The sequence below is a fragment of the Trachypithecus francoisi genome, unplaced genomic scaffold (genome assembly GCF_009764315.1).
Source record: "Trachypithecus francoisi isolate TF-2019V2 unplaced genomic scaffold, Tfra_2.0 Lachesis_group7, whole genome shotgun sequence".
In the NCBI taxonomy this organism is placed as follows: Eukaryota; Metazoa; Chordata; class Mammalia; order Primates; family Cercopithecidae; genus Trachypithecus; species Trachypithecus francoisi.
The window spans coordinates 55,589,792-55,613,295 of NW_022681472.1; the positions used below are offsets into that span (position 1 = coordinate 55,589,792).

The following is a 23,504-nucleotide window of genomic DNA, read 5'->3' on the forward strand; positions in this document are numbered from 1 at the left end:
ATCTTAGATGTTCTTTTACTCCCTGGTTTGTCCCCTGGACTTGTTGGCTATTTTGGCATAATATACTGAGGCTGAGCAAGGGAAATGAGGACAGGACAAAGCATTTATTTACAACCCAGTTACCAGTTAGAAAAATGAAATTACTAAGAACTAATAGCAGTAGTTTGTATAAAGCAACATGGTGCTGTAAAGAGGCAGACAGAATCTGCACCCCAGCCCTGCTACTTACTGACCAGTTGGTTGTGTCAAAAGTTACTCTGTAGTGCATTTCCCAAATGAAGGCAAAAATATTTAATGTATAGGACTTTGAGAGCATTAGGTGATGTAATGTATGTGGAGTACCCAACCATTGCTTGGTACAAATTAAGTGCTCAGTAAATATTGGTCTTTTTCTATCTTCCTTTCCCCAAAATCACACCACATGAATATGGAGGTCATAGATTACTAAATATCAGAGCTGAAAAATACCTTGAAGGTCATCCTTTATATCAATAACCCTTATTATCCTTTCCTCCCATTGACCTCATGGTCTGGACACACTGCATTTAGTATTAGATAGCTAACTATACCAACTTGATACAATTATAACCAAAACAAACAAATAAAAACTTCAGAACACCTCCACAACTTAGTCTCAGACAAATTCATGATTTCTTTTAGGTTCTTAGGAATACTAAAACTACCTCATGGGCCACCATTACTATGTGGGTCCACTAAGCGTCAAGGAACCTTGGGTCTTAACTCCCTCATTGAGTACAGAGTGGAGAGGTTAAGTGGTGTGCCTAGGGATACCATATCGTGGAGTTGAGATTATAACACACATCTCCTGACTGCTAGCCTTTCTGTTATACCAGTCTTTCAAATATTGAATTCTGTAGATCAAGACCATTTTCTAAGGCACTGCAGTAAATTACTTAGCAAGTCATGTTGTTTTCAACATTATTTGAGTAAGTTTATACCAATTTTTTCATTCATGTAACTTACTTTAAAAAATTTGATTCTCCAGCAGTTTCCTTGCATAATTCAATTAACCAGCTACTGTGTTCATCCCAGAAACTTTTCAAGTATGTATTTGCTGTTATTCTTTCCTATGTAAAAAGGTTGTCATACACTTTCCAGTATGCACAGTCAGATCTGCCAGTCTGCTTTTTTTTTAACGTAACCACATGATCCAATCAAGTTTTATTTTTCTAATAAACTAACACAACTGTAAAAACAGTGAGCATGGTGGCAGATTGGAGGGGAAGAAGGAGGCAAAGCATATCCTCCATCACCCTTTGGTATTTTTAGCTTTCATTTTTCCAGGATCCTAGAGTTCTAAAGCATTTCATAAAAAAATACCTTTCCCAGACAATGGCTATGTGTGAGTAGCCAGCTCAGTAGGCACTTCATCTTTCGTGACAAATTCTGCCTTTTTTTATGGGAAAGAAAAAACTCTTCCAGTTACTTGTTTTGCCATTTTCTTATGTCCAAACAAAGAGGTTTGAATTAAACTAGGAGGTCCCAGCTTTTACTTACCAGTAAGGACTAAGTCACAGTCCCTGGGGAATGGAAATCTCACCTATGAGAAATCATCAGGTGCTTTGAGAAGGGAAACATGTTAGCAGCCTGGCCACCCATTTGGTCTATTATTTTGATGACTAGACTTTTAAGTTCATTTGTTGGGGAATACTGGCATCTTTTAGAGCTCAAATGTCAGTGTCCATGTAGTTATCTGGTTTTGTTATGTTGTCCCATATATCATTTCTTCCTGTATTTTAGTTTACTTTATTAATAGGTTCTCTCTCTCTCTCTCTCTGCATACACACACACACACACACACACACACACACACACATATGCACGCTCTCTATATATAGGCTTATTACAGAATTCAGTATAATTAAATAGGATCTGATCAACTTACATATTCTGATAAAGGGTGGGGAGGAACACATTTTTTTCATTGCTAGAGCACCCAAATGCCATTTTTATCTGCTTCAACATAATTGGTTGAAGGAATAGAAGACTTTATTTTTGAGGGATTTGTTATGTCTTTACAGACAATACTTCCAAAATTTTGTCCTTTTCACATTTTGAGGTTTTCTGATGCTTCACTGTTATGCAAATCAGCCTCTGGATGTATCTAACACATGCTTGCTGATTTTCTAGTAGCCTTAGATTACTTACAGCTGGATAAAATAATTACCTGGATATGCTTTGCTAGCAATGTCATCATTGACTACTCTTTTTAATGATATATAGAAGCTCGATTTAGATTGCATTTTGCTCAGTCAGCATGTAGAAACTAGGAGCCTTACTAAGGGTCTAGTAGATACTGACAATATAGGGCTGGCAGCACTTTGTAAACATTTTCCAAAACAAGTGGTTTGCATTTATTAGTCTTCTGAAGGAGTATTTTAAAAGTCATTGAACTATTTGTTCCTTGAAGTACATTTTTATACTCAATGAAAAGTATGTCAGTATTCAAACAAAGCATGATTGGTTCTGTTTATCGTACCAGTTGTTTCTAAAATTATTTCTCAATGTTGCTACACCTCATTTAGTTTAATTAAATATCTGCCATTAGTTTTCTAAAACTTAAATTTAAAAGATAAACATAGATTTTTGGAAAAAGCAGGAAAATTCATCAGGAAAGCATTCTGTTGAAGGAAAGGAGGTAGAAGAAGTCATACCCCACGCTTGGTCAAAGTGACCTGATCACATAATCACTAAATGCAACATGGGATCCTGAGTGGGATCCTGAAACGGAAAAAGGACATTGGAGGAGAAGCTGGTAAGATTGAAAGGTCTTTAAATTAGTAGTATTATATCACTGCAAATTTAATGGTTTTTAAGAATTATAATCTGATTTTATGTAAGTTATTAACATTGAAAAGCTGGGTGAAGGATATCAACTTTGCTGAAAGCCTAAAGTTGTTTCAGAATTTAAAGTTTTAAAATGATCAACAATTGGGTAAATAACTCTAATAATATTCATGCTTTTAAACATTTAAGTGATAATTTTATATCCTAAACTTTTAAAGCACATTTTTAAAAATTTTGTCTTTATTGTTTTTAGAAATTTAGGGAAAAAATACAAGTACTGAAAATGCACAGGGTAATTCATCAAATGCCTGTGTACTAATGAGCTAGAACAAATATAAACATTTGTCTTATTTGCTATAAACACACACACAGAACTTTACAAAATTATTCAGGCCTTTTCCAATGTTCCATTGTTAAGAAGGTAGCTCTTTATAATTTTTACTTGTAGGCATTTTGTCCAATGGTGCATTCGTCCCCCTAGGAAGAAGAACACATGCCTTAACTCACTTTCTGTTGTCATTTATACCAGGTTGTTGGATGTGTAAATATCTAGTTTACATGAACTCTGAGTATTCTCTGTGGCCCTAAGTTTATATGTGTGTTAATATATAAGATTCAAAATAAGGAAGATACTTAGTATGTTTCCTGGGAAAAAAAAGAAAGGCCTGATGTCCCACGGGCTAGCTTCTCAGAGTGAAAGAAAGGGGAAAGGAAAATTAATAACCCTGTCATGAGTCCCAGGGATTACTTTCATATTTTGTGGTAAAAGTGTATAATTTGGTTTACCATCTATAATTGACCCTTTGTGAAATTCATCACCACCCTTTATTGCTATTAAGTTATCACAAGCTCTTAATAAATACTGGCTCACACTTGTGATCCCAACACTTTGGGAGGCCGAGGCAGGCAGATCACGGGGTCAAAGGTTGGAGACCAGCCTGACCAACGCGGTGAAATCCCATCTCTACTAAAAATGAAAAAAAAAAAAAAAAAATAGCTGGACATGGTGGTGTGTGCCTGTAATCCCAGCTACTTGGGAGGCTGAGGCAGGGGAATTGCTTGAACCAGGGAGGTGGAGGTTGCAGTGAACTGAGATCACACACTGAACACCAGCCTGGGTGACAGAGCGAGACTCTGTCTCTAAATAAATAAATAAATACTGGTTCCAAGATTAAAAGCACTTAACTAACATTTTTATTATTATGTTGTAGCTTTTTTAAATGTAGGAGTACATGTTCAAAGGAAATATCTATTTTAAACTTAAAAGCTGGTATCTGTGGGTGAATCTTTCTGTGGTACTACAGATAACTGTGTTCCCTCATTGAGGAATGGAGTCACAACAGGTTGGTGTGTGCAGTATGTGTAGCAGACAAGGAAGGCACGTGGGGATGAGTTGTATCAGTTGTGTAAGTTTCAAAATTGAACCACACTGAATTTCCACATAGGTATATGGCAAGAAAGAAAAAGGACAAAAAGGACCAGGCAGGACATATTTATATCTGCGGATTTTGTATTTTCTTAATACTTTCTGGCAATGGCTGTTCCTGTGTCCTCACTGCAAACATTAGCATCTTATTAAATTCTCAGTGTCATTTGTGTGTTTAAACAAGCTCATGATCAGTGCTGGTAGGCCTGAGTTACGGGCAAATAAGAACTGTAGAATGACTGTAAAAACTAAGACTAAAGCAAGGGGTAGGCTTGGGAAAAAGAATAAAAGAGACTGAGAAAAAGAATTAACAGCACATAAAGTGAATAAAAAGAAAGCAAAAATTATTAGGGTTTGTATGATACCAGGGAAGTATTCCTGTTCAACAGTTCATGTGCTTAACAGAGTCAGTATTAGAAATGTGGGATATCTCTTCCTCACTCAGTACTTTACTACTGAGATTGCAGAACTTGAAGCTAATACATTGCCAAGGGAGAATCTGATATGAAAGAAAATTGTTAATTATTTTATCTTCATATACCCAATATATGGTAGATAACCAGTAACTTTTGGTTGAATAATGGATACATGCCTACATAAATGTCAAATTGAAGGTGAGCCAGGATAGCTAAATTCCTTAGAAATGATCAGAAGCATGGTAATAGCACTTGTTTAAGAAATTAGGCCTGGTTTTAGATACTGTGTCATAAGGACAGATATTATGGTTTAAGCCATGAGAGTAGAGAAGTTTGCTGTAATATTAGTTCAAGGGGAGAATAGAAAACTGAAGATTACTTATTGAAATCCCATTGGTTAAAGGTATTATTTGTGACACTTCAGATTGGCAGAAAATCCAGCCTAAACTGGTTTAAGCAGTTGTCACATATGTGAAAATCTCCAAACCACTGTTGTCCTGAGGCATGGAAGAGTCTGTTAGATTTCTTTCTTTTTTTCTTTTTTTTATTATACTTTAAGTTCTAGGGTACATGTGCATAACATGCAGGTTTGTTACATGTGTATACTTGTGCCATGTTGGTGTGCTGCACCCATCAACTCGTCATTTACATCAGTTATAACTCCCAATGCAATCCCCCCTCCCCCCTCCCCATAATAGGCCCTGTTGTGTGATGTTCCCCTTCCCGAGTCCAAGTGACCTCATTGTTCAGTTCCCACCTATGAGTAAGAACATGCGGTGTTTGGTTCTCTGTTCTTGCCATAGTTTGCTGAGAATACTATGCAGCCATAAAAAAGGATGAGTTTGAGTCTGTTAGATTTCTTCCCTCTGCTTTATGCAGCTTCGGCCCTTAGGCTCCACATGCTGACTGCCAGCAGTTCCAGGGCCTTAATTTTCTTAACCTCAAGACCAGGGAGCAAGAGGAAGGGTAATGTTCCCAAAAGTATTATTATACCTTAGTAGTTTTCATTGAATATTATGCTCATTCTGGAACCAAATCAATCTCCAGAGAATATCAAACATAAAGTCCCATAAAGTGTGGCAAGTTCCACAACCTGCTAGACTGTTTCCGGCAAACCAGTCATTGGATTCTGTTGTCACCGGAACATAGCTATAGCTAGCTCAGTGCCTGCCTTCATTGCAGGGCCTCTATTTCTGAAGCACATTGTGCATCCTCTGGTCCTCCTTAGTGCTCACTTGAGTCTGGCCCACTTTCTTCTTGTTCCAGCCTCCCAAATGTTTGTGTGATGATTGGCTTCCTAATTCTACACCATTTTCCTGATATTTCTGTCCCTACCTTTATCTTTACTCTCTTGAGAATTCTAGCTATCCCATTCTCTGTCCCCAAGGAGAAAAAAAAAAAAGGATTTGTGTAATAGTAGGGAAGTGGTTTTTCTATATTTGTTTTGTAATAATTCAAGTCTGGAATTTTTATTTCATTCTCTAATTGCCCCAGTCAATAAGAACTTGTAATTGTATAACTTTGGGAGGGTTAAAAAGAGCCTTCCATCACCTCTACTTAAGTTCTCTAAGAGGTTAGGCACTTTGCAAGTGATATGCATAATATGGAATGATATGAATTTTGACATTTCAGTACTAGTTCTTTTAAGACAAATCCTCATAATTTTAGTACAACATCAGTATTTAGTACAATATCGGTATTTTAAAGTGGTTCCTGCATAATAGAAATACCTAATATGATCCAGATTCTATATGTATTATGTTATTTCTACAAATATAAGATTTTATCATGCTTACAAATACTCTTTTTTAAATGAAAGCCACTATAGAGTGAGAAAGGAATCTCATTCCTCTGTATGCTTTGTAGACAAAATGTTGTCAAGCACATTCCTAAAGAGACTTCCAGGAATAAATATCAACCTTTTCTGACTTTTCTTTAGTAGATAATTACCTTTGCTTCCATAAACTTGTTCTTTATGGCTTTCTTAGTTCTTTTGCTTTAATTTTGACCCCTCCAAGTGATGGTTTAGGGTGGATTAGAAACAGACACACCTGAAGAGGTACTTAGCAAGTTTCTCACGGTCATAGAAAGAGGTTACAAATAAGGAAGGGGGGAGAAGGCTAGAAACCACTCTGTGCTGTTGGATTTGAATCTGAGGTACCAGTATGAATTCATGGTTTTTAATATATTTACCAGTGGATAGAGAGAGAGAGACAAAGATATGTAGGTATACAGGGGTTGCTATACATATATATACTTCTTAGCTCTGCTAAAAGGGGCTAGCAGCAGTGACACCCCAGTAGCAACGAGCATACCTACCACCCAGATTTTGGTTTCTAGATACCATTCTTCAACAAAAGAAACCAGAGCTCCTTGGAGAAATGGCTGGTGCTGGAGATGGGGTGAGAAAAATACAAGATGAGCCTGAAATATTTTGTGTCCTGAAAGTAAAGAAGTTCTCAAAAAATAATGGGCATAGGCCAGGTGCAGTAGCTTACACCTGTATTCCCAGCACTTTGAGAGGCCAAGATGTGCAGATCAACCAAGGTCAGGAGTTTGAGACCAGCTTGGCCAACATGGTGAAACCCCATCTCTACTAAAAAGACAAAAATTAGCCGGGCATGGTGGTGGACACCTGTAATCCAAGCTGTTTGGGAGGCTGAGGCAGGAGAATCGCTGGAACCCAGGAGGCAGAGGTTGCAGTGAGCCAAGATCACGCCACTGCACTCCAGCCTATGTGACAGAGTGAGACTCTGTCTCAAAAAAAAAAAAAAACAAACAAACAAAAGATGAGCATATACTGAAAGGACACAGGGACCATCTTAAAGGGCTCCCAGTGGCCAAAGCTAGTTCAGAGTAAGCAACAATGTAAATAATGATAGTATTGGATTATAATCCATAAAAATGAATATTCATGAGTCCATACTGATATAAATAAATAATTAGTATATGGGGTAGAAGGGACAGCTCTAGTATATGTGCTACCGAAGTGGGCACTAGAAGGGACAGCTCTAAATAAGGGAAATAGGAAACCACCATTATCACACACCACAATAAATCATTGCAGGTGAGACTACTGGTGGATGCTAACATTAGTGGGTGAAAGTTTGAAGAAAAAGAGCATATTTGCATAACCTCCAAGTGTCTCTCCCACAAAAATACTTATTTACAAGGGGACAGTGTTAACTTTACAGTGGCAAAATGTGACAGACACCACTTTAGCCATATGATCAGAGTTAATATTGTAAATAATAAAATATTAAGTATCACATACACCAATATGATGCACTAAGGGTGTCACTTCTGTGGTATTGCCAAAAATGCATAAGCTCATTCTAATCACAAGAAAACATCAGATAAACCCCAACTGACAGACATGTTGCAGAATGATTGTCCTGGGTTATTCCACAGTATTGAGGTCATGAAAGACAAAGAAAGCTGGGGGATCTGTCACATATTAAAGAATACTGAGAAGCTTTGATGATTAAATTCAGCAGGGATCCTAGGTTGAATCCTGGACCAGAAAGAGGAAAGTAGTGGGAAAAATGGCAAAATTTTAAAAAGATGTGTAGATTATTTAAAAGTATTGTATCGATGTGGATTTCCTGATTCCAGTATTTGCACTAAAGTTACTTAGCTAGGTGAAGGGTATACAGGAATGTTATACAGTATGTTTTTTCAACTTTTATGTAGGTCCAAAGTTATTTCAAAATAGAAAGCTTTTTTTTTTTTTTTTTTTTTAAGTGAGGGGACTTGGAGTAGATGATTTCTAGATCTCTTCCATCCAGCCTTGTTATGTTACAGTGGTACAAAATGAAACCGAAGATGTAAGCGGTTTTATTTCCTGTCTACCAATTAAGAAACATGTTGAGGCAGCTGAAAAATAGAATCAGATTCTAAACTGTCAATTCAGTTCAGTGGAACATGTCCTGAATAGCTACTGTTGTGCCCAGGACTACACTGAACAAGCTGGTCCTTGCCTCCAGCGTGGTCAGTACTACAGCTTGAAAATGGTGTGATCTTCTCCTTCAGTCACTCATATTATTCAGGTGTCTCTTCTTTGATGTTTTAAAATAATGGAATTGGAGAGAATGAAATAGAAATTGATAAGTTTTAGAAATTTGTCAAAGGAAATAAGAGCCTTCAAAGAGGACCTGAGGTTTTCAGTCTGGGTGCCCGAAGAGACAATGATAACCATTAAATAAGATAAGCAAATTAGGTGGCCTTTGGCATTAAACACTGTGTACAAGGATTCAATATGACTATCACACTAAGATTACAAACAGTTAATTAGGTATGTCAGTGTGGGGTTGTACAAAGATATGTGTATTTGAAAATAAAAGATGATGTAATCCTGACATTCTGTTAATGCTCATTTACTAAATAATTGTACTGAATTAAGGCTATACTTTTATGCCTTTATGGTAAATTTCTGGATGATGAATAGATATATTTCATTTAGCAAATATTTACTTTTAGAAGTTTTAGATATTTTAGAAAGGTAATGCTGTTAAGTCAGAAAATTATGGCTTAAGTTATGGACTCTGTTAATAAAGATGGTTTTTTATTTGGGGGTATTTTGGGGCCTGTTTCTATTTCTTTTATTTTCTGGGGTGCTTTTTTTGCTTGTTTATTTGTTTGTTTAGACTGAGTGAAAGCTTTGAATCAAGATAATTGTAAATGAAATGGTAGTTTCAGTTTCACAATTTGATGAAACATTTTAAGCAATGGATTTCCACCATGATTATTTTTAAACAAAAGTCTTATCTCTAATGCTTTTGTGGGTGTGATGCCTTCTGTGGAGGATTAGAGGTTGAATATCTTATTTCTGCAGTAGGAATATACAACTTATATGAAATTTTCAAGTCTCTACAGAATTGAAAAGTCAGTGTGGTTACTGTACTTTGAAACATGTGTATACTATGGGCCTAAGGTGTTTTTTAATCTTTCATCTTTTTTAGGGATCAAATATCATTAGAAAAATAAGCCATGGGCATTACAAACGTGGTCTGGTGAAATTCAATATTCACTATGACAATTTAGAATATGAGCTCCTTGGGAGGAAAGTTAACTCACCACTCTAACTTTGCATCTAAATATCTTAAAATGTGCCATTGGTTTTATGAAAACGTTTTGATCTACACTCCTATTTTAAGTTCAAAAGAAAACCTACATTTTAAAGTGTATTCCTTTTCTGGGTATATTTACTTTGAACTATAGCATATAGTTTTTCTCATAAATCTAACCTGCCACTATCTGTTTTTAAGACTTTGTAAACTTCAAGTGGTTATGATGTGTGAAGTTTGGATTAAACTAAAATTTTTAGAAAACACATGTTATATATTTTGATTGTTTTGAATTTTAACATAAGCCAGTAAAAAACTTGAGTGTCTAGCAAAGTAATATACTGCACTCTGTTACTGTACGAAATCACAGAAAATTACCCTTTCCCATCATGTTAACAATAGACAAATGAAGCAGCTGTTCTTATTCTTAATGTAGTTGCTTGAAAAACTTGCACAACTTAATGAAAATGTCTCTACTCATAAAACTGAAAATGCTCACACATGGAAAAAGTCATAATGTTTTGGCAAATATTACTTTGTTAGGAATGTGCATGAGGTATACCTGCTTTATAACTAGAGCTCTGTATAAATGGCATGAAACGGTGGTGGACTGCCAACTGAGCAAGAAGACTCTGACAAAGGACGAATTAATACTCTTCAAAAATACAGATAGTTCTTTCCCAAACATTTTTTTGATGAGGATGAATTATATACTCTTCTCTATTTTTTTTTCAGGCATAATTCTTGGATCATCATTTCTACTCACTATAAACGATTTTCTCCTTAAAACAAGTCTCAAAGAAAGAAGCCGCATTCTGATAGGACCATGTTGTGCTACTGCCAATCTGGAAGCTAAATGGTGTAAACACAGCGGCAATCCAGGCCCGGAGCAATCCATACCAAAAATATCCATTGACTTAAGAGGAGGTCTGCTACAGGTCTGTGGGTATTGGCCATATTTTTTTCATAGGTTATTAACTAGCCTCTGTTCAGTTTTTGAACTGTTTCACTAAATTTTAAATGTGTGGTAAGAAAGGGTATTTGTCAGATTGCTACTTGTTAAATTTTCCACAACTTTATTAAGATATAATTCATACACCAGACACTCTACCTATTTAAAGTATACAATTCAGTGGGTTTTTTAAGCATATTTGCAGAGTTGCACAATCATTACCACAGTCAATTTCAGAACATTTTCATTACCACCAACAAAAAAACCCATATCCATTAGCAGCTAGTCGAGTTACCCTCTAACCCCCTCATCAGGCCTAGGAAACCACTAATCTACTTTCTGTCTCTATAGATTTACCTATTCTTGACATTTCATATAAATAGAATCATATAACCTGTGGTCTTTTGTGACTGACTTCTTTCACTTAGAGTGTTTTCAAGGTTCATTCATGTTTACCAAGTGTCAATATTTTATTCCTTTTTATGGCCAAATAATATTCCATCATCTGGATATACCATATTTTATGTATTGATTCATCAGTTGATAGACATTTGGGTTCTTTCCACTTTTGACTGCTATAAATAATGCTGCTGTGAACATTTGTGTACGACTTTTTGTGTGGACATATGTTTTCATTTCTCTTAGATATATGACTAGGAGTGGAATTGCTGGGTTGAATTTTTTTTTTTATGTGTAGACTTTTCTTTTTGAGACAGGGTCTTGCTCTGTCACCCAGGCTGGAGTACAGTGGTACAATAATAGCTCACTGTAGCCTCAATCTTCCGGGCTCAAGTGATCCTCTTGCATCAACCTCCTGAGTAGGTAGAACTGTGTACCACCACACCCACCTAATGTTTTGTTTTTTGTTTGTTTGTTTCAGCAGAGATTAGGTCTCACTATGTTGTCCAGGCTATAGATTTTTTAAATTATTAATACTAAAAGTGGTCAAACTGTTGCAGGCACAGTGTCACTAGCAATATATAAGAACCATTTCCTAATATTAAATATTTTACATGTGATGATATCTGATCACAACACTTGATAAGTTAGTCGCATTGCAAGCTCTTAATGCATTTGTCTTAACAGCCAAGTGTAGAATGTGTGAAGGTATCCGACTTATTTCTTGATTATTTTGTGTTTGGATAGATTTTAATTTAATCTTTATGTAATTTGATGCCACTTTAAACTTGACATGAATCCAAAAAGCTTGAAAGATTCACAGTGAGAGAAAATTAAAACAACTAATTGGTCAATAATGGAGACATTAAACGTGAATTTTTTTTCTTTCTTTCTTTCTTTCTTTTTTTTTTTTGAGACAGGATCTCATTTTGTTGCACATCCTGAAGTGCAGTGGTGTGATAACAGCTCACTGCAGCTTCAGCCTCCTGGGCTCAAGAGATCCTCCCACCTCAGCCTCCCAAGTACCCAGGACCACAAGTATGCACCACTATGCCTGACTATTTTTTTTTAAGAGACAGGTTCTCACTATGTTGCCTAGGCTGGTCTCAAACTCATGGGCTCAAGTGATCCTCCACCCATGCTGGGATTACAGGCATGAGCCATAGCACCTGGCCAATTTTTTGTTTTTATCTAAAAGTTGTATTGCCTCAAGTTTTCACCAGTTTTCTTTTTAATGTGCAGAGCAACATTTGGGAAGATCCTAATAACTTATTGTTTTGTGTTGCTTTGGAGATTTTCAGCATCTATCAGAAATCTTCATATGTTTAGCAATAAGCATGTATTACTTTATCAAGAATATTCATTGTCTTACCTTTTTTCCAAGGCAGCCAAGTAACTTCACATTAAAAACAACAATGATCTGTTTACATGACCAAGTGCTTAAAAATAAAAAGTAAGAAAATTTTAAACCACAGCATCAATAAAAGCAAAAACAAAGTACAGTGTATTATCTCTGTATTACAGTCATTGTCTCTTCACAATTTAAAGGCTAGAGCACAACATTCTACTCCCCAGTTTGACTTTTCACCTATCTCTATTTTTCAACATCCAATAAAAATAAGATTGATGAGAACACAAGTACACTTAGTGTTATATCTCTTACTTTCATTTCTGAGATGCCTTAATTCCAGAGAGCAGAACCTAAGCCTAAGGTTTAAAATTTACCCACACGATATAGGGCTATTATTTTCTACTACTATATATTGTTTTGTCTTTTCTGTGTTACCTGGTTCTCTTAGAATTGATAGTTGTATTGCCTTTATTTAGTATCTACAGAGAAATTTAACATTTTTGAAAGTTTTAATCTTCATTGTAACCTACTGGTCATTATATGTCTATAACTTATTATAGACTAATATTACTCACATGCAGAAAAAGAAAACTTAATCTCCATTAGAGGAAATGCTAAGTCCTTTTGTTCTGAAACTCTACTGTAGCTACTGTAGTATAGTTGATTCTCAGGGGCTCTGGAATCGTCTGTGTTGGCACAGTCTTACTAAACACGGGAGTTGGGAACCTTCTAAGTTCAGGTTCATTGAGAAGGCTCCCTCTCTTTTTCTCTGAAAAATAAAAGTGCAGAGAAAGGAACCCTATAATAAGGATTGCTTATTTAATCTCATGGCAAAATGTCAGAGCTATTCCACAAGGTTATTACTATGATTTTATTAACATATTGGCCTAGAGGATCTTCATTGCCTTCTCTCAGACTATAATAGGGTTCTTTTCCCTCTCAGCTAAATTAATTCATAAACATTACTTCACATCAACATACTTCAACATTTAAATTTTATTGTTATTCACACAATATAAAATATAATTGATTTTTTGTTGTTATATATTTACTCAAGCAATAGAATTTCATCCTGTAGGTCAGTTACTTTTTAGGAATTAGTTTATTATAAGTAATTAAATTGAACATAATTACAGTCCTACAGTAATTCAAATATGATTATACCTACTTAGTCTCAAGAAATATTTGTATTTAAAAGCCACCAGAATTTTTTTATGATTTTAAAGGTCTTCTGGGGTCAAGAACATTTGAATTGTTTAGTTCTTCTACATGAATTACTCAATGGATACCTTAATGAGGTGGGAAATTTTGAAGTACAAGTTTCTGAACCAGTACCTCAAATGTCATCTCCTGTGGAAAAGAATCAGACATTTAAAAGTGAACAAACTTCAGATGACCTACGGACAGGTCTATTTCAATATGTACAGGATGCTGGTAAGTAGCAATAGCCTCAGTATGAGAGTGTGTGTGTGCATGTGGGTGCATTTTAAATGCATGTTGACTAAATAATAACAATCAAGATTACTTTTTAAAGTGCATTAAAATTTGCAGTACAAAAATAGTACGTTATCATTCAGTCTCTCTTAGGGGAAGTTCTTGATTTCTTTCTGTTCCAGAATATATATAAAACTGGTCAACTAGCTTCTTTATATCTTTTTTTCTCGTAAGTTTTTCTTCCTTTACTAAACCATGTTCCCCTTTAAAATCATACAATTAATTATGTTTTTATTTGACAGAATATTTGAAATTGCCTGGGGTCTATGAAGTCTTATTTTATAATGAAACTGAAGATTGCCCAGGGATGATGTTATGGAGATACCCAGAACCTAGAGTGCTCACCCTTGTACGAATAACTCCTGTGCCTTTTAACACCACAGAGGATCCAGATATTAGCACAGCAGACCTTGGTGATGTGCTACAGGTATGTAATGACTATTCATTGTAAAATGAAAACATTGTGGGAAAGCGCTGATCATATATTAGGAAAAATGTTTGGAACATATTTACTTCTTACATTAATAGTATCAGAGAGAAATACACATCTGTGTGTGTGGTATGTGTGTATCCACACACATATATAATAGGATTTTTTTTTTTTTTTTTTTTTTTTGAGACAGAGTCTCGCTCTGTCACCCAGGCTGGAGTGCAGTGGCCGGATCTCGGCTCACTGCAAGCTCCGCCTCCCGGGTTTATGCCATTCTCCTGCCTCAGCCTCCCGAGTAGCTGGGACTACAGGCGCCGCCACCTCGCCCGGCTAGTTTTTTTTTGAATTTTTAGTAGAGACAGGGTTTCACCGTGTTAGCCAGGATGGTCTCGATCTCCTGACCTTGTGATCTGCCCGTCTCGGCCTCCCAAAGTGCTGGGATTACAGGCTTGAGCCACCGCGCCCGGCCTTTGTATTTTTTTAGTAGAGACAGGGTTTCACCGTGTTCGCCAGGATGGTCTCGATCTCCTGACCTAGTAATCCACCCGTCTCGGCCTCCCAAAGTGCTGGGATTACAGGCTTGAGCCACCGCACCTGGCCTATAATAGGATTTTTTTTTAAATAAGGGAATAATGTAATCCAAACTCATGATACATGGCAATTTTGAGAGTCCTCAGTTCTACTCTCCATTTTATTGTGAGTAGATTATAATGGGACAAGGAGGTGTCATTTAGTTCACCGCTCCTTTATCGAGTGCCTATCATGTGTTCACATGCTTCAGAGCTTCTAGAGCTGCCCCATGAAACAAAATACGCCCATGTAAGGCCAGAAATAGATGACTGTAGTTTTCATTTCCATAGCTGAAATGGTCTTGGGGCTTGAGGTAGGCTGATTTTTCTATCAAAGAAAAGGTCTAACCAGTGATCATATTCCCTAAGGTTTTGTGAAAGTGTGTTGCTTGTTAATTCCCTGAGTTTAATATAAATATCATTGTGGTTATCACTATATTACCACTGTACTTACTGATATTCTACTGATAGGAATTTCTCTTAAAATTTGTTTCTCTCTTAATCTTCCTCCTATTACTAGATCACACAACCACCCACTCAAAATCTACAAGTCATTCCTGATCGCCTTCTTTCCCTACCTCCCTGCATCAAAGCCCATCAACAAGTCCTGTCAGTTCTGTCTACAAATTCTCTGTTTCTGCTGATGCAACTTGAGTTCAAACTGCCGTCTTCTGTTCCCTACTCCAGTAGCTTCCTAATTGGCCTCTATGCTTCTGTTCTTGACCACTTGGAATGCATTCTCCAAATAGCAGCTAAACTGATATTTTTTTAATGTAAGTTATACTATATCACTTCCCTAACTTAAAACCCTGTAGTGGCTTCCTCTAATACTTAGAACAAATTTCAGATCTCTTGCTGTGGCCTGCAAGGACCTATAGTCTGGACTCTGCTCACCTCTCCAACTGGAGTTCATGCCAGTCTCTCCCTTTCTCATGATCCTTCAGCCACTCTGGCCTCCTTTTTCTCCTTGAGCAGACCACCTCTGTCACATTACCACCCTTATTCTTTGTCAGTCAGGTACCAGCTCAAATGTTGTATCCTGACTAGCCCACTACAAGTACTTCATTCTGTATTGCATTACCTTGTTTTACTTTCTTCATAGTTCTTATTGCTAGTCCAAATTATGTGTTTGTTTACTTGTGTGTGATCTTTCTACTGTTAGAAAATAAACTCCTTATATGTCTTGATGATGTATCTCCAGCCTCTGATACATAGGTACACTCACCAAATTTTTGAAGTGACTGCTGTTTTAACAAATTAGATTTATAACACAAATCAGCTACATATTAATATAAGTAATATTACAATCTTATTTCTTATTTAATTCTTTTTTTTTTTTTTTTTTTTTGAGACAGAGTCTTGCTCTGTCGCCCAGGCTGGAGTGCATTGGAGGGATCTTGGCTCACTGCAAGCTCCACCTCCTGGGTTCACACCATTCTCCTGCGTCAGCCTCCTGAGTAGCTGGGACTACAGACACGTGCCACCATACCCAGATAATTTTTTTTTTTTTTTTTTTTTTGTATTTTTAGTAGAGACAGGGTTTCACCATGTTAGCCAGGATGGTCTCAATCTCCTGACCTTGTGATCCACCCGCCTCGGTCTCCCAAAGTGCTGGGATTACAGGTGTGAGCCACCGCACCTGGCCTACAATCTTATTTAATTCTTATTTAAATTCTTCCTTGTAATATGTTTAGTCAGATGTTCATCTTCTGAATTGGTAACAATGAAACGTCATCATTTTGTCAAGTGAACTACAGTGCAGAACAATCCAAATTGCCAAGACGTCAGCAGTCTCTACTTTGATTCTTAAGTTCTCCCATCTTTTTTTGCTTATATGCCAAGGGTACTGTCTGGGTCCCTGGGACTATTTGTTTCCCCTCCCATCAGAGTCTTATTCATGATGATATTCTCTGCTGGTATTCTTGGATTCTTTTTGCTAAATGAAACCGCAATGTCTGTGAATTCTGTCTTATTAGACTTGCCTAAATGCAGAATATCTGTAGATTTTCAATCAAAATGAAAATACTCATATATTAAAGTTTTAGCTTCATGTAATGGCTAAAGGTTTATAGTTATAGCTAGATATTAACACATTTATTAACATAAGTCTAATAATTATTGGTGGTATTATGTAATTATATTAAATAAGGCATCTAAGATAGTACATTTACTAGTGGCAGTTTTCTATCTTCTCACTGCTATTAGGAGAGCATAGTGATTAAGAGGATGAACTGTAGCCAGAATGCCTGGGTTCAAAGTCTTGCTCTGGCACTTGCAAACATCGTCACATTAGACAAGTAACAACCACTCAGATTGGTTTTTTGTTTTACTTTTTATTCCAACAACAAAATGAGGCTAATAATAATGTGATGATTATAAGAATCAATACAATCAATATTTATAAAACACATAGAACAGTGCCTGACACATAGCAAATGTTATATAAGTTTTGAATATTACCACTATTGCAGATTCAGCAGTCTAATTCAAAAATCTGAAATCCAAAATACTCCAAAATCCAAAACTTTCTGAGTGTTAACGTGATGCTCAAAGGAAATGCTTCTTGGAGTATTTCAGATTTTGAATTTATGGATTAGGGATCCTCAACTAGTATGTATTTGTAAATATTCCAAAATCTGAAAAAAGAAAATCTAAAATTCAAAATACTTCTGGTCCCTAGCATTTTGGATAAGGGATACTCAACTGATATTATAATGACTGTTGTCCAAATTCCTTTCATCAAGTAGAAGCACAGGCTAGACCAAGGAGATCTGGAGTATGATGGATAACTCTGCAGACCAGCTGGAGTAATCCAGGAGATCAGAGACAGTCCCAGGGACCCAGACAGTAGCCTTGAAATATAAGCAAAACACAGCCTGGCAGGTTTCAGCAAGCAAAGAGTTGGTATCAAAAAGGTCTTGCTATGTTTCATATTTTGTTGGAGAAATGAAGATCCCATATGTGGGCAAAATTCAAAGACAGGGATGCTGGCCTAGGGAGCAAGCCAGGATTGTAGCTACCGGAAGTTAAAAAGAAGGGAGAGCTGGATCCTAGTGGTGAGAAGGAGCACACTCAAAATCTACGGCTTGGATCGAGGAGCAGAACAAGACTGGCAGTGAGGCTGACTTGATGCCATGTTGCTGAGCTCTCAGTTCAATCCTCATATTCTCCCAACTAGGATCAGAGTTTGTCCCAGAGCTTGGAGTGGTTCTCATCTGTGGAAACAACTCTCGTGAATTGCAGTCTTAGAACCACGCAAAATACTTTGTTTCATTAGAACTTCAGCTGAGGACAGAACATATGTAACATGAATCACAAGTTCGATTTAATACAACAGCTTTCTCCTTGAGGTTCTACAGTGCCAGTCCCTGGGCTTGCTCTGGGGGATCCAGAGACAGATAAGACATGATCACCTCTCTGAAAGCTCAATCCCTCCAATCCCTCAGCCTAGCAGGGAAGTTTCTGTGGTTGTGTGGGGTAGAAGAGTCTCTCTAATTTCATCTGTTGTCAGAATCATTCTCCTACCATATGTGATTATTTCTAGTTCTGTACTAGAGGCACAGCTAAAATCCTCAACAGCTGATCCTGAATTTCAGGGAGCTTATGAAAGGAAGGCCCTAATCAACCTGGTGTATATTATAAAATGGGTTTTGAAGTCTCAGTTGCCACTGTCCCCCGACCCCCACCTTGTTGTAACTAACTCAGTGACCTTGGGCACACTACTGATCTTTTTGAGCTTCAGTTTCCTAAATTGAACATTGGGGTTGATGTTATTTACCTTTCACAGTTGTTGTGGAGTGTTATATCTAATACACTTTAAAGAAATACCTTACACATAATGAGCTCTTAATAAGTGCTTGTTTCCTCCCCTCCACTTTTTCTTATCACACAAATGCCTGGACCACTAAAAAAAGACTCCTAAATGGAATTCCAGCCTCCAGTATCTCTTCCCTCCAGCATGTCCTTCTGAGTTTTTACAGGAACAGATAGATTGTGTAATTCCCTGAAGAAAACCTTAAGTGGCTCTGTCACTCTGCTAGACTGACCTTGAGAGCCCTGCATAAACTGCCCCCATCCCCCAATTTTGCCTTGCAGTCCCTTAGACATTGTCTGTCCTCTATCAAACTGGCCTATCTGACATTCCCTAAACCAACCTGTGACATCCTACTTCCTCTTCATTTGAATCCCTCCCATCTCTGCCAGCTGAATTCCTCCCCACACTTCAGAAGAGCTAAAATGCCATTTAGTCAGTAAAGCCTTTCCTAGATGCCATGTTCAAACATGATACAGCCCTCCTCCGAAATCTTGTAGCACTTCATGGTACTACTTTTATGCTGTTTTTCAACATATTCCTCACACTTGAACTTACGTGTCCATATCTTGCGTCTCTCCTAGATTGTATGTCTCTAAAGGAAGAGGTTGTATCTAATTTGTCATCATGTCCTTTACAGCAGGGGCCCCCAGCCCATGGCCTGTTAAGAACCAGGCCACAAAGCAGAAGGTGAGCACTGGTGAAGCATTCCCACCTGAACTCTGCCTCCCAATCTAATGAGCAGGGCCATTAGATTTTCATACGAGCGCAAACCCTATTGTGAACTGCGCATGTGAGGGATCTAGGTTGCGGACTCCTTATGAGAAATTAACCAATGCCTGATCACCTGAAGTGGAACAGTTTTATCCCAGAATCATCCCCCTGACCCTTGGTCTATGGAAAAATTGTCTTCTATGAAACCAGTCCCTGGTGCCAAAAAGACTGGGGACCGCTACTTTACAGTATCCATCGCAGTAGAGATGTTTAATAAATATATTGACTGGATAAACAAATCCATGAACTTCCATGTTCTATTTCATATCATTCAAAAGTATGATATTATATATCACTATTTTATGGAACAAATGAACATGTTTTGATTTTCTACACCAAACTATATCAGGGTGTGTTGTGTTATTCTTCGGTGGTACCATCTGCTGTACACACAATCTAATGTCATTACTTTACTCAGCCTCTTTGTGATATCATTGAATAGTCTGCCAAGCTTACTTGCTCCCTTAAACAGTAGCTAGTTCTTAAATACGGAGATATATTAATCTCCTTAGGTTTAGTCCTCAAAACAGAATTGAGTTTGGATGACTTTTTCCTTCAGGACAATTTAGTTCACTTAAAAATTGGCCTTATAGAGTTGACTTACAATACAGAAGCCTCAGATTTGTCTCTTTATATTCCTCATTCCATGATTGTTGATGAGATTTATAAACAAATTCCCCATATTGCTTTATGGAATTCATTTTGTAATTGTAATGAAAAATGTAAACATAAAAACATGTCTATAATAATAAATCAAATAATCATAGGTTCTGAATAAAAACCTCAAAACGAATGTTCCTAGAACGCAAAAGCTTATTTTATGGTCAGCTTATGATTTTATCATGTGAACTTCTAAAGGTTAGTAGCATACTTAGATCTCAATAAAATTAGCGTCTGTTAGGTAAAGTAATGCCACCAACCTAGGAGTGTTGTGCAGTTAAATGGGTCTAACTTTAAGAAATTTCTGGCACACTATATGGCATATACTAGGTTTTCCTCTCTCCTAATCCTCCTGTGTACACTGCCTGTTGAGGATTCCATTTTGGAAATGCATATGTTCCCAGATTATAAATACTCAATCCATTTTTTGGTAGTAAAATTGGTAATGGACATTTTAATTCCTATACAGATCTGTCATGATTCTTGGCCATTGTCACATGCCAAATGAAGATATCTAAAAGTTTATGTCAGCGTATAAATGAAAATAAATATGAAAACAAGAAGAATACCATGATAAGGGAACAGGAGCCACACCTGGCTAATTTTTGTATTTTTTGTAGAGATGGGGCTTCACCATGTTGGCCAGGCTGGTCTTGAACTCCCAACCTCAAGTGATTCGCCCACCTCTGCCTCCCAAAGTGCTGAGATTACAGGCATGAGCCACCAAAAATCCTATTATTTATAAGTTACCCAGTATGAAGTATTTTATTATAGCAGCATAAACTTTCTAAGACACAGAGAGAACCTAATTGCTCCAGTGGGCATTTATGATCACCTGTGTTTTACACCCAGCACTGTGCTAGGTACTTTACATACATAATACCTCATTAAATTTAATTTTATTCCATGAGGTAGGCATCATTCCTATTTTACAAGTAGGAAAACTGAGGCCAAGAAAAAGTTAACTGGTTATGAATCATGAAATTTACAAGTGAGGGAGCCAAAATTTAATCCCCAGTCTTTCTGAGTTATAGTCAAGGTTTTATAAACCTGTTTTTTTCACCTATATATAAAAAATTGAGATGATACATTAGGATGACAGTGAGCCACCTCATTGAAAAATGTGGAAAGAAGGAAAGTAGAATTATCCTTTTACTTCAAATGCTAAATCATGAAATAATGAGTTAGACAAAGATAAGCAAAGTAACTTTAAGTCAATAAAAAGACTCCCAAACACACAAGATGGATTGGATGTTGTATTAGTCTATTTTCACACTGCTGATAAAGACATACCCAAGACTGGCCAATTTACAAAAGAAAGAGGTTTATTGGACTTACCGTTCCACATGGCTGGGGAGGCCTCACTATCATGGCGGAAGACAAAAAGGAGCAAGTCACATCTTACATGGATGGGAGCAGGCAAAGAGAGAGCTTGTGTAGAGAAACTACTATTTTCAAAACCATCAGATCTTGTGAGACCCATTCACTATCACAAGAATAGCACAAGAAAGACCCGTCCCATAATTCATTCATCTGCCACTGGGTCTGTCCCCCTGGGTCTCTCCCACTGGGTCCCTCCCACAACACATGGGAATTATGGGAGCTACAAGATGAGATTTGGGTGGGGACACAAAACCAAACAGTATCCGGTTTTAAGATAGCTAGAGAAAAAACTTTTCCTTTAAAAGGATGACTGGTCAACTGGGGAGCCCAGGAGGGTCACAGAAGTATTTGTTGGAAGAGATCTTCCTGGCAGCAACCAAAGAAATGGTGCCTAAGAGTCTGGTTCACCTGGTAGCTAAATCCCCTTTATGGAAATGAATGTAGCAGCTGTCAAATCTCTCTGTCTAACATTCAAATCATGTTACCACCTAAACAACCTTCTAATAGTTTGGCTCCCAGTGTAGTCTGTCTACATGGAGAAAGTATATCACACACTGGTTGAGCCAACATCAGTATCCAGGCTGCTTGGCAGTTATACATCTCATGGTAACTTAATAACATAACTTGGCATTTGGTTTATATGTCAGTCTCTAGTGAACTTTGTTAGCATGAGTCAGCATTCCTAAGTCTAGTCAGTGCTAGAATACCACTGAAATTTTCTGAGACTTCAGGACCAATGGCTAGATCTTCAATGATGGTGAATGCATCACATTAAATGCCCTCTTCTGGCTACCTGCCCCCTCCCAGCAGGTTGGCCTTTCCCTGATGACATCTCTGTTCGATATGTCACAAACCTTTTCAAACAGATGTCTATTCTCACTACCTTAAGAGTTATGAGGAATGGGGATAATGTGTGTGGAGCATTTAGCATAATGCCTTACACAGTTGAAGATCCAATCAATTATTGTGACACATAATAAATGGTAGCTGTTATCATCATTATCTTCTTCTTCCTATCAATTGATCAAAGAATCTGGATTCTAATGTGTTAGACCAAGAAAATCCTGTTTTCTGAGAAGCATGTTTTTGTGTTTATAGTCTGTTAATGTCGTAATAATTGTTAGGGATTCTGGCCCTGTGTGTGATTGATGAATGGAATGCTTTCATTGAGAGCAACTGCTGTAAGAGACTGTCTTCCCCACAGTTATGGTTAGTGGACTCTGGTAGTGTGTCGACTATTGTTCTCTAGGTCGCAGGTAGCAGAAACCCCACTGAAGGAGGCTTAAGCTAAAACTGAAGAGGGGTTAATATCAAGATACAGTGGGGAGTCCTGGAAACAATTGCAAATTACAGCCGGGCCTCTGGAAGAACTGGGGCCAGGAAAGGAAGATAGGAGCCCAGGGGAATATTCACTCGCTATCGCTTTTTCTCTGCTTCTTTCCCCATATATGCTTTATTCTTCCCTTTCAACAGACTAGCTTTTTTTCTCCCTTTCTTCTTCGGCCACCCAGTAGTTTCCCCATAGCTTCCAGAGCTCCAAAAGTCACATTTACAAGTCCGGCCTCCATTTCAGATCCACATTCCTAATTGACTAAGTTTGGTATCAGGTGCTGTTGGCCCAGTCAACTTTGGTCATGGAGAGAGCCACATTTTATCAACATGGCTATGAATTGGGGGTCATTGTGAGCTTTACAGAAATCCCCAGAGGATCTATTTTATGTCACATCTCTCTTACTGCTTTTGCTTTCCACCCTGGCTAGATTTGCCAAACTCATGGTTTGTGCTGACCTCTCACTAACAAAAATTGTCTCCATTTTGCTATGGTTTTTCCAGCTTTTCCCTTTGCAAATATCTGGAAAAGCCATTTTGCTCTGCACATCAAAGGCTATCTGCATCTGGAGAAAAGCCTCACACTATTTTTAAATCCCACCACTATCTTCCCCTAGTCTCCTCTCAAAATGTAGG

General features: G+C 37.4%; 1 protein-coding gene across 6 annotated transcripts in view; it reads left to right on the plus strand.

The window, feature by feature from the left end:
• The window catches only part of VPS13B (vacuolar protein sorting 13 homolog B), an 869,883-nt gene that overhangs the window by 688,663 nt on the left and 157,716 nt on the right, over positions 1–23,504 (plus strand). For all 6 annotated transcript variants that reach the window (XM_033202375.1, XM_033202376.1, XM_033202379.1 and 3 more), the window contains exons 37-39: positions 10,452–10,654; positions 13,645–13,852; positions 14,155–14,339. In XM_033202375.1, coding sequence (XP_033058266.1) covers positions 10,452–10,654; positions 13,645–13,852; positions 14,155–14,339 — 596 coding nt within the window. The remainder of the gene's footprint in view (positions 1–10,451; positions 10,655–13,644; positions 13,853–14,154; positions 14,340–23,504) is intronic.